Raw genomic sequence first — 11,911 nt, 5'->3', positions numbered from 1 at the left:
CCCTAACCCTAACCCTAACCCTAACCCTAACCCTAACCTAACCCTAACCCTAACCCTAACCCTAACCCTAACCCTAACCCTAACCCTAACCCTAACCCTAACCCTAACCTAACCCTAAGTGTGCTTTAACCCGCACTTTGACCCGATAGCGAGGGGTCATAAAGGGAACTACTGTTAAAGATTCGATGCAGGGTTATAATAGTGTGATTTTCACTTAATCTTAATTATGCCAGCCCCACGTGGCAGTGTTATGTTAAATAAAGTAAACTATACGGAGGTTATAAGCACCGATTGTCTTACATAGCAGTTAGTACCTGTGCGTTTGCTATCGCTAATATGCTAACAGCAGAGCGCCATCTTAGCCTATTAATTTGTGTTTAAGAGGAATTAAGATTAAGATGAGGGTGTTATTGTTGTTACTGTCTGTTCTAGTAGTTGTGGGAAACGTTGCGACAAGTGCCAGCAAAAACCCAGGGTTCAGTAGTCGTCCAGCTCCATGGGTTAACTATAATGTTCCTTCTGAGTTTGCTAATCCTAAGGGCTTGGCTCGGCCAGCATTTCGCTATTGGGTTCCAGATGCTGATGTGGACGACGATGTCTTATACGCAGATTTGCAGTAAATTAAGGAGGCAGGATAGGGAGGGGTTAAGATCATCTGCTTGGAAAATTATGGCATCGAGCCGGCTGTAGTTGACCCGGCGATATATGGTTATGGAGGCGAGAAATGGCGCCAAAAGTTCAACACCATGTTGAGAGCTTCCAAAGACTTGAACCTTCTCATTGACTTTGCCTTGGGGCCAACGCAGGGCGCCTCGATCCCAATCCTGAATCCTGACTCTCCTGGAATGAATACCGAGTTAGCATATGGTAGTGCAGCCTTGGCCTCAGGACAAGTTTATAACGGCGATATTCCCCCACCTGGTCGAACAGATGCTGGCTATGCGAACAAGCCGGATTTTGTTGCTCCCTCTATTAACTTCACAAACAAATTCGTCGCTGCTGTTGTTGCGCGGAAAAGCAAAGGTGAGTCAGAACGAATGAGAACGACCCTGCATTTCCAAGCTTGTGTGCTGACTACGATTGCTTCTAACGGTCTTCAAGTGCCCTCGCAAGATCCTCGAGTAGTTCAGCTCGACTTCGACAGTGTTATAGACGTCACAAGCACAATCATAAACGGCAAATTGCACTATAACACGCCAGCTGACGGAAACAACTACGTTCTATTCGCCTTCTACCAGCGCCGGACTGGCTACCTTGCTGCTCAGGGCGCCTTCAACAACGCAACTGATGCTCGGAACCCGGCATCTTGGTTTGCCTATGTCATTGATCACTTCAGCCAAGAAGGGACGGATCTCTGGACGAGCTTTACTGAAGAATACGTGATGAATGGCGGGAACGGCGATCTCTTGAGACAGCTCGGGCTGTATGCGTGGGAGGACTCAGCAGAATTCCGTGCAACGCTGTTCTGGACTGATGAGCTGCGCTCGTTCTTTCGCAAAACACGGGGTTATGATATTACCCCGGCTTTGCCGGCACTCTTTGGGACGAATGGACTTCCACCCAGCACACTCGCAAATGGTTACTTTTACTACGCTTTCAACAGCCATGCCAACGGAACGGACATCAGCTGGAAGTTACGGAATGACTATTACCAGTGTCTTCAGGAAATGTATGAGCGGTATCACCTAGACGGTCTCTCCAAGTGGACAAGCAAATGGGGCCTCCAAGGAAGCCTGCAGCCTTATGCCACAGCGCCAAACGCAGCGCCGCCATGGGATATGAACTCGGCAGCTGCACACATTGACGCGCCTGAGACGGAGTCGAACTATTTTGATGGTGTAATCGATGCCTTCCGCGCCATGGGTGGCGGTGCCATGATGGGCAAAAAGCAAATCTTTTCCAGCGAGCTCGGGGCGCACCGTTATGAGTCGTACGCAATCACCTGGCCCGTTATCCTCAATGACTGCAAGATCAATTACGCGGGCGGCGTCAACCGCATCGTCACTCATGGCTTCCCTTACTCTGGGCTTCGGCCAGAGGTCGAATGGCCTGACCTTACCACCTTCGAATGGTTGTATTCGGAGATGTGGGGTCCCAGACAGCCCAGTTGGTCGCACGTCAAGGAGATGGGCGACTGGATTGCGAGGACACAGCTGATCCTCCAGTCTGGCAATCCAAGAGTAGATATTGGCATATACCGTCACAAGTATCTCTCGGTCGACATCAAGCACTACAATATGGGAGAAAACGTATTTGGGGATCAGTCACTGCAGAATGCCGGGTATTCTTACGTCTCTGTAAGCCCCTCGCTGCTGAAATTGGTATGGCTACCTAATCGGATGCATGTCTCCTCGATGCTAACACAGCTCCCATCTTCAGGATCACGCAGTCATCACAAATGGATTGCTGGCAGAGAGCGGTCCAGGGTTTTCCGCTTTCATTGTCGACAATTCAACCAACATTACTTCCGCAGCTCTTGATAAATTTCAAGAGTATGCCAGCCACGGGTTTCCCATACTGTTCGTCGGCGGTGTGCCTGAGACAACTCCATACTACTGCGACTCATGCGACCAGCGTGTGAAACAAGGCATTCAGGAGCTGCTCAAACATCCCTCAGTCAGGACCTTACAGTCGGAGAACGAAGTCGTTGACGCTTTGGCGGCATTAAACGTGGAGCCGGCGGCGAAAAACCTTGCTCCGGCCCCCATCCTGTATGTGCACAGGATTGACAAGGACAACCATGTGGACTACTACTGGGTATACAACTCGGACATCTACGAGGATCACGCCACGGAAGCTTCCATCAGAGGACAGGGAGTTCCGTATACCTTGGATGCTTGGACAGGTGCCATCACCCCGGTGGTTAATTATACAACATCTGGAGACAGGTTCAATATCTGGATCGAGCTTCGGTCAAACCAGTCTACCATATTAGCATTTGCTCCCCATGGCTTCTTCACAGATGTTCGTGTGCCAGATGTGCACGTCGTCAAATCAGATGTCGAGTATCTGAGCTACGCTGGAAGCAGTCACTCCATTATCGCTCGTTCTTATTCGAAAGGAGACAAGCAGATCATCCTGAGCAATGGCCTAGAATTCACCCTGAGAGGCCTCGGCGAGCAATCAACTGTGTCGGAACTCGGTCCATGGAATGTCACGATTCAAGATTGGCTTCCGAACCCGGACAAATTTCACAATTACACCTCCACATACCAGTACCACACTTTGAAGCTTGCGAATCTTGTTCCGTGGTACAACATCACTGGCCTCGAAAACACGTCTGGAATTGGTACGTACACATCTCGTTTCGCTTGGGCGCCCCAAGGCGCCATCAATGGTGCTCTGCTGGACCTGGGTCCCGTGTTCAACACTGTCCGTCTTTGGATCAACAATGAATGGACTGGCCCAATTGATGTCACAGATGCAATTGTCGACATCACACCTTACTTGAAACGCGGTGTAAATGATGTCAAAATTGAGGTCACGTCAACTTTGAGAAACCGGTTGCTTCAAGTCAATGTCACCCAATCATGGGAACAATCACGGTATGCGGATAGTTATGGCGGTCAGCCTTATGGACTTGCAGCACCAATCAGGCTTATTCCATTCACAGAGAAGACAATTAGGCTCTGATGTAATATATCCCGTTAGTCTTGAATACTCTTAGTGTACAGGAGGTAGCTGTCTATAAGTTCAGAATGCCAACATGTACAGAACCCGTTTTCTTCCTCATGCGATTGCCCAATGCGTACTCTGTATCCAGTACGAGTACCTGCTTTATCTTTAGAATTGGTTGTCTTGCTGCAGTCTGCATAGGCAAGTTGCTTGGACTGCTTTGGAATATGACGGTCGCGCTATCGCGATATCACAGCTCGAGTCTTGCAATATCGCAATGGCAACTTCAGGTACTCCCAAGCCCAGTCACTGCTCCGAGACCCAAGCGACTGAGCTTGTGCCGATGGGCCGTTGCCAAGACTCTTTTTGCGGTTCGCCACGTACATTTGCTAACTCTCTTCAGCCTGATATACTTGACAAGCTTCACGAAGCCGACAAGGTCCAACAGCTGACAGTAGACATTACCTCATGGTAGCGGTGCCAAGACGTGATGCGCACTTGAACCTGCATGCAATCCGCTCGTCGGGTAAGACATCACCGAAAGCCGCTCTCTAACTCCCCTTTTGAATGAAATCCCTTCTGATTCGTCTCTTTGTATAACAGCGGCAGATGTCGTGATAGACCTCGTGTATGTCGCGACAGCCCTGTGAAGTCTGGCGCGGAAATAACCCCGGTTTTCACGGCAGCTTGATGCCGACGGTGTTGTTATCGTTGGCAAAGCCTCCGGGGAATTGTTGCGACTTACATCTGTGGGAACACAATCCCGACGGCATGCCGCTTTAACCACGACCATGTTCATAGCATTTCAGTGCAATGTGGAGTAGTATAGGCTTGTTGTGTCAAGGGGGGAACAAGGATGGCGAAGATGCAATGACTGGACGTCGTACTACGACTACGAGTATTCGGAACATCGTGCTCAGCCTGTTCGCATCAGGGATCGCTTGATCGCAGCGACTTCACTTCCCTTCTTTGCTTTAGGCTTAGTCTTGCGTTCGAAGCATTCCCTGACAGAGCAAGCGGAATCATGAGTTTGGATCATTTGCATTTGGCGATATCGGCGACAGGGAGCTGATTCGCCGTGGCGTTATATCCTAACCTCTGTTGGCCAAATTGCACTTCTCACAATGATTGTTTCCTCTTCCTTGGGCTTTTGACGTTTGCAGTTTGGGCAACTCTCTTCGATATGGCTTACAAAATTAGCAACATTTATGTTATCACGGCTTTCCTAGTTATCGGAGGTCTGCTCCAAGGCTTTGATATATCGTCACTCTCAGCAATCCTTAGCACGAAGCCATTCAAAGAGAGATTTGACAGTCCAACAGCTGATCAGCAAGGCGGTATTACTGCCAGCATTTCTGGCGGCTCTTTCCTAGGATGCCTAGTCAATATGTTTGTGGTTGACAGGTTTGGGCGCAGGCATACCTTAATGGCAGGGTGCATTATCTTCATCTTCGGGTCCATTATATGTACGGCCAGTATCGACATTGCAATGTTGATAGTCGGCAGGCTACTCTGTGGGGGAGCGGTTGGTAAGCCAAAGCGCCGGATCTGCGAGACACGCTGATGTAGGCAGATGCATGTAGAAAAGCTGACTTCGGACGCAGGCATGTTCACTTCTACTGGGCCACTCTTTCTAGCTGAGCTGTCGCGTCCAGAAACAAGAGGTCGTATCTTGAGTTTCCAACAATGGAGCATTACTTGGGGAGTAAGCGACTATTCGTCGGATGTGCAATAGCAGTTGGACTCTGAACTTACTAATTTTAGGCCCTCATCATGTATTACATCACTTTTGGGACGTCTTACACCAAGACAGAGGCGGTATTCCGAGTGCCGTGGGCAGTGCAAATGTTTCCTGCCCTCGTTCTATTTACTGCCCTCTTCTTCATTCCTGAGTCGCCACGCTGGCTCGCCTCTCGGGACAGATGGGAGGATGCTCTGGCTGTGCTTGCCAGCATTCATGGACAAGGCAACCACCAAGCTCCGATTGTGCAAGCTCAATATGCCGAGATTCGGGATTCGATGGCCGTTGCGGAATCGCAAGGCAAAGTCAAATGGGCCGAGTTAGTCCATCGTGACAACATCCTCCGCATTTCGAATGGAATCTTTGTCCATATCTGGACGCAGCTGAGCGGCAATAACGCATTGTTATACTACATCGTCTACATCTTCCAGATGGCTGGTCTTACTGGCAATGTCAAGCTCATCGCGTCAAGCGTCCAGTATATCATTAACGTTGTGTTCACTTTACCGGCCATTCTGTTTCTGGATCGAATCGGTCGACGCCCCGCCCTTATTGGAGGTGCGTTCTTCATGATGGTATGGCTGTATTCTGCAGCAGGCGTCATGGCACAGTACGGTCATTATGTACCCGGCGGCTTTGATGGGTCAAGCGCGGTAACCTGGACGATGAATGATGATGCAAAGTCAGCCAAAGCTGCCGTCATTGCGTTTACCTATCTCCTGGTTGCAACATACAGTTTCACCTGGGCTCCCATATCCTGGTGTTATCCATCAGAGATTTATCCCATTCGTCTACGAGGCAAGGCCGTATCAATCGCAACGTCTGCTAATTGGATATTGGGCTTTGCCAATAACTATTATACACCCCCAGCCTTTCAAAACATCCAGTGGAAAACATTCATCATTTTTGGCACATTCAACGTTGTCGCATGTCTGCACGCGTTCTTCTTCTTTCCAGAGACGAAGCAAAGAAGCCTAGAAGGTAAGAATCCCATGTTTAGGTGTCACTGGGCTAGTAGGCGCCGTGCTATCTTCACCATGGCGAGATACGCGACTAACTCACTCTCTAGATATTGACGAGCTCTTTGCTACTGGGGTTAAGCCTTGGAAGTCTAGCACCCTGCCGAAGTCTGACAGGCTGCACCGGTTGGTGGAAGAGGCAGACAAAGGGAAGCTTCAGCTTGACGTAAATGAAGTTTGAGACATGGTACGAGGGATTACGGGGGAAAAGCGCATGACGAAATGATATCAAGGGGGGTAATTTCGCAGATAGCGTCTTGTTATATTACATGAACCCCGCTGTGTCTAGGGAGCTCAAATATACAATCGGAGAAAGAGAGTGTACTTTCTCTTCTTCTTTGCTTGATTAATGGCAAGTTGTAAATATGTCGCCCTACTTGCCATAGGGCTGAAGGGTACGTGTTGATTACCTCATGCTGGATCCTATACGACTAGAGCACCTTTCTACCTGAATGTTCCATGCGCAAAGCTCCTTCATATTCTCTTCCCTTACTATGTTATTAGGCTCTTCGAAGATAACCAAACGCCCCTTCAATGTTGCGTCATAAACGGCTAACGAGCTAACCCATTGAGTTTCTGAAGACTCCCAATCTAGGTAGATGAGGCTGCGAAGGACTGATATAGAACTGCATGGCATTCTCTATCACTCAAAAAATAAATAAAGAACAAGTTGTGCTTACAGAAAGTGATAATTCCGTAGCTCGTTTAAAGTACGAAGATCTTACCCAAAATCACTTATAGCTAGCCTCGTAGTAAACACAAACTGTTCTAGACAGAATTAGAATAGAGATATCATTTGTTAAAAGACGGTGTAACGGACTTCAGAATGATATCACATCAGTGGCCTATGGTGATCATAAGGAAAGTAGTGTATTGGTGAATATATATAGATAAGGTAGCGAGCTATATATAGTACCAAGCTTCCTCGTTTGCTACCATCACATGCTCTAGCTGTTCAGAAGAGTTTTCCAACCCGTGACAAACTTCCAAATTAACAAATTAACAATCGTAAGAGTAGGAGCCCAAGATAGGAGCAGCAACACAGCTGTCAAGGCCAACTGTAGTGGCAAAGTCGCTGCAGTTAGGGTCGGTATAGACAGAGACTAGGCTTGTTAGAAATGGATTCAGATCATTGTATAGTGCTGTCCAACTCACAGCTGCAACCGGAATCGACTTGAGTCGCCTTGGCACTCGAGATGCCGCCAAGTTGGATGCAGGCACCATTGCCAGCAGGACTTTGGAAGCTGCAGCTACCACCACAATCTTGTTGGTTGCAGAACAGAATCTGTCCGGCCATGGCCGAGCTGGCAAAGAGAAGGCTCAAAGCGAAGAACTTCATGATGGAGAATTAAAAGTGTGGGAGCTTGTAGAATTGTTTGAGTGTTTGTTGAAGGCAGTGATTGATATGCTTGGACTGACTGCTGTTCGAGCCGGATTTTCTCTCCCTTTTATAATTGTGTTCCTAACTGAAGACTGAAGATCATTACCAAGAAGGTGAAGTCATGACACTTGGCATGACTACCTTGCTTTCAGTCCCATGACACTCTTGCTTACTTCGTGAAGTTGATCCGTTTACTGTGACAACACGGAGTAAGACTCCCCTCATTGGCATAGGACCAAAGAGGAAGCAGCCAGTATGATGTTGACCCCTACGGTATGCGGTATTCATGCATATTACAACAGGCCATATATCACAGAAGGCCGGTATGAATGGATTGTCTTGATGCCGAGCATCCGGGGGTCTGCATCAAGGAGAATGGATGCGATACGAGGGCATATAAACAACAACTCGACCGCATTATATCTCCCTTCTATGTATAACCGGTTTCTAGGGACGCGTTGGGCTCCTATGAGACTCCATTGCAGATGAAATAACAGACATATTGTGTCGCGTTAACGTGACCTGACCACGGAGCAGTTCATTGCAAAGTACGAGGAAAGTTTGAAGTGCTGGTCAAGTAATACAGCTGTAAATGGAAGGCAAATAGACGCAGAACCTTCTGTTAACAGCCCGACTCACTGAGTACAAGGATTTTCTACTACGTCGAAGTTGTTTAACGGCCGATCGCCCGATATTCCCGGATAACTTCCTATAGAAAGCTTTGAGGCCCAAATTACAAGGCCCTTGATCTTATCTGCATCATGTATGTCGTGGCTGGGATAAGCGCTAAGTCCAATACGAGCAGATCGACAGCGGGCCGGTCATCCTCTGAATAAGAGGAACTCGAGAATTACGCCCATAAGATAGCCTCATCATATTACCAATATACCAGCCTCGTCAGGTAAATATAGCTTGAAGTAATAAGTGACTACAAGAACACGATTCCGTAACTCAATGCTCACACCAGTAACATCAATCCATTTGCAGAACGTTATGCACTGCTTATACGCTATCGGCTCTAGAGATTTGTCTGTTTTGCCAACCCTCTCCCATGCAATAACAGGCGTGTATATGAACAAATAGCTGTAAAATAATAACAGCATTCGTAACAGAATTATATTTACCGGCCCTTACGGCCACTGACTTGGGTGTCAGGATATAGAATAACCTATCAGATTGTTATGAGACACTTAACCGTATCGCTCTGTCATTTCAATATCAGGAGAGTTATGTGCCTTGATGATTCTTCCTACCAGTTCAGAAGACACGCAGTAACATGTAGAGTAAGAAACAGTACTGGCAATAAGTATTCCCATCTGGCCCATTCTAGTGTTGCCCGTCATCTGAGACAATTGATATTACGAATAGGGTACTCTGTAGATAGTCTGTAAGAGAAATCCGCCTGGCCGAATAAAATGAAAGAATTCAGGGCATGTGATTCAGACCATTAATGCCACACATTATCCCAACCACAAAAGAAGAAAGTGCAAGCCGTAGCTCACGTTAGATTTGATGTAATACCTCAGGTTCCAGCTCGTAGAAGAAGAATCGGTCCTAGATTGCTCGTGGATGTTGTGGTAGAGCCCAGTTACGTATAGGAACATTCCGCAGCTGCCGCAAGGAAGTTTATTCTGTCCCATCTTCATAACTGCTCAGATGCTGAGACGCAAGCAATCTTGCAATTTCACTTCTATACCTAAGAGCCAGTGAAGAGCAGATTGCGGGTTTGGGTCCTTGACACACTCCTAAGCCAGGCCTGCTGCATCAAACTCTTGGGTGCATGCCAAGTGGTTCCATATGGCATGGTTCATCTGCCTACATTCTAACAATGTCTAGGCCATAGAAGTAAGCATGCGCCAACGGAGCGCGTATTCATTTGTGTGAAGCTGTCAATTGCCAGACTCGACTGTCACAAGTGACGGGGAAGGCGGACGAGCCAAGGTCGCTATCGTTAACAGTGGAAGGACCAGGACTACACCTACCTTACGCATATAAGGTAGGTTACTAGGTGGGTACCTTGCCCTGCGGCCCATACGGTGTGCACACTGTCTCGAGAGCACTAGGTACACACTTACCTACCTAAGGTACCTACATGTACGTAGGTAGGTAACGTAGACAGGATGTAGAACAAGATAAACTCGGAAAGCGATGCCTATGTAGCGCTGGCAGGATGCATGTACCTGAAGATTCGCAGCGGGGTTGGCAATCTGTTAGTTCTTGAAGTCAGCGGAGGGTTCATTGCCTTGTGCCATCTGTCTCAAATTTCTACACGTGATGAGTCAACCTCATAATCGTGCTGGCTCGGGGAGCTTTACTCAGTCACGCCTCCACGACTTTTGCACGGCTTGCTTGTTAACCGCTTGCATCTCACACACGATGACTCGAGCACGCAAGCAGGTTACTAGGTCCTTTTCCGCCTGCTGGACTTGCCGTCGGCGGCGTGTCAAATGCAATGGCGTCGGTCTGCCCTGCAACCCGTGTAGAAAGCACAAGGTCGAATGCGAAGGCTACGGCATCGAGTTGGTCTGGGTAGATCCCAAGACAGGCGCATACCCGCCATTTTGTCGCAGGAGCATGGATTTCGAGCATACATGGCGCGGCCGGCCGATTCTTGAAGAATGGCGTCTACAACGCTTGATCGACGAAGTGGACAACATCGGTGCCGAGAGTTCCAAGTCTTCGAGATACTCCAATCCCTTCACAGTCTTTAGGGCTTGTCCTTCGAACATATGCGCAGAACCAGATGACTCCATCGATCCGCCGTCCGCTCGCGCCGCAGAATCTCTTCCATCCTCTCCACGTCAAGCACGCTTTTCCTGCTCGCCGTTGAGCGCAGACGTCGCTCTCATGGCGCGGTCCCTGGAACCCACAGTCGTTGATTGCATATCAAGCTCTAAGGAAGAGGCTATGCTGTTCCATCACTATGTGACATGGATTGCCCCTCTGATGATACCAGTGGATGGTGCTGAGAACCCTTGGAAATCTGTCTACCCATCGACAGCGCTTCGAAGCTCCTCCACTGCCTCGCGTGCGTTGTACCATGCCATTCTTGCTCAGTCAGCGTTCAACATAGCCAATCTGCACGGGGACAATGGCGCATCTTCGAGGCACAAAGACTCCGTTGCACTGAAGCACTATGGCGCTTCGCTAAGCAACCTGAGGCAGGGCTTGAGCGTCTCCACGGAGGAAGAATATGATGCCTGCGCTGCGACCCTGTATACGCTCATGATCTCCGAGGTAGGTAGGGAGTGGCCATTAATGCCTCAGCAGCTCGCCAACTCACCGTTTTTTTTACTTTACAGGGAAATGCACGAGGCTCAATCGCCTGGAGAAATCATTTTGACGGCGTCGGGGGATTTGTCAGTCAATTTGTTCAAGAGAAGCCTTGGAATCGCTCCGCAAACTCTTGGGTGATATCACAGAGTCTTGCTCTCTCGTTTGAGATTTCACAGACGGGAAACGCAAAGGTCCATGGCCGATCCCCAATCACAGACGTCCTTTTGGACGGCGTTGCGTCCTGGCAAAAGTTTGGATACACAATAGGTGCCAGCTGCGACGTCTTACGCACCATTTCCTCAATCAGACTGCTTGCAGAGACACTGTCATTAGGCCACGTCCCTGATGACCTCGGCGTCACGATTCAGGCATACCTTACTGAATTATCACCACAGAATCACACTGTTATCCATGTGGATCTCGACATTCCGGATCGTGACCACTTTCTCGAATCCCTGCCGGAAGCAAAGTTACTCGAGTTCCTAGATAGCCTGCATCTCCGGCTTTTTCGCACCGCGGCCCTGATCTATCTACACCAAGCTGTTCTCCGGGTTCCCCCACGTGGCGTTCGAAACCTCGTCAGATCCGTGCTTGCGGACGCCTTCACGTTTATTCACAGGAAAGGAGGGTCAATATCGCTATGGCCAGTCTTTATTGCGGCCACTGAAGCAACTGAAGAAGAAGACCAAGCCATTGTCGAACAATGGTTAGCCATTTCGAGCCTGATAGGAATGCGAAATCGCCTCATAGCTGGAGAAATCATTCGTCATGTATGGCAGGAGAGAACCCACGAAGCTATTGCTCGTGGTCTAAGCCCCGATCTGGTAATTAAAGACTGGAAAGCAGTTCAGCAAAGACTAGGGCTAGACTTGTTACTCT

The 11,911-nt window shown here is 48.6% G+C and overlaps 4 protein-coding genes across 4 annotated transcripts; 3 read left to right on the top strand and 1 right to left on the bottom strand.

Annotated features, from left to right (window-relative positions):
• Positions 1-638: 638 nt before the first annotated feature.
• Positions 639-3,633, top strand: TRIREDRAFT_69928 (uncharacterized protein; the record flags this gene model as incomplete). Its single annotated transcript, XM_006969372.1, has 3 exons — positions 639-1,023; positions 1,102-2,291; positions 2,380-3,633. Coding segments are annotated over 3 exons (2,829 nt in total), but the record flags the coding sequence as incomplete, so codon positions are not given.
• A 1,165-nt stretch (positions 3,634-4,798) lies between these two features.
• TRIREDRAFT_69901 (uncharacterized protein) lies at positions 4,799-6,556 on the top strand (the record flags this gene model as incomplete). Its single annotated transcript, XM_006969371.1, has 4 exons — positions 4,799-5,144; positions 5,220-5,320; positions 5,380-6,337; positions 6,426-6,556. The coding sequence occupies 4 exons, from the start codon at positions 4,799-4,801 to the stop codon at positions 6,554-6,556; spliced, it is 1,536 nt and encodes a 511-aa protein (XP_006969433.1).
• Positions 6,557-7,374: 818 nt separating this feature from the next.
• Positions 7,375-7,714, bottom strand: TRIREDRAFT_112037 (uncharacterized protein; the record flags this gene model as incomplete). Its single annotated transcript, XM_006969344.1, has 2 exons — positions 7,375-7,433; positions 7,531-7,714. 2 exons carry the CDS (start codon positions 7,712-7,714, stop codon positions 7,375-7,377), a joined length of 243 nt encoding a protein of 80 aa, XP_006969406.1.
• Positions 7,715-10,132: 2,418 nt separating this feature from the next.
• Positions 10,133-11,856, top strand: TRIREDRAFT_112036 (uncharacterized protein; the record flags this gene model as incomplete). The annotated part of the gene is made up of 2 exons (XM_006969370.1): positions 10,133-10,993; positions 11,059-11,856. Coding segments are annotated over 2 exons (1,659 nt in total), but the record flags the coding sequence as incomplete, so codon positions are not given.
• Positions 11,857-11,911: the final 55 nt, after the last annotated feature.

This window comes from Trichoderma reesei (assembly GCF_000167675.1).
Source record: "Trichoderma reesei QM6a unplaced genomic scaffold TRIREscaffold_31, whole genome shotgun sequence".
NCBI classification, from domain to species: Eukaryota; Fungi; Ascomycota; class Sordariomycetes; order Hypocreales; family Hypocreaceae; genus Trichoderma; species Trichoderma reesei.
This window is presented reverse-complemented; position numbering and strand designations above follow the sequence as displayed.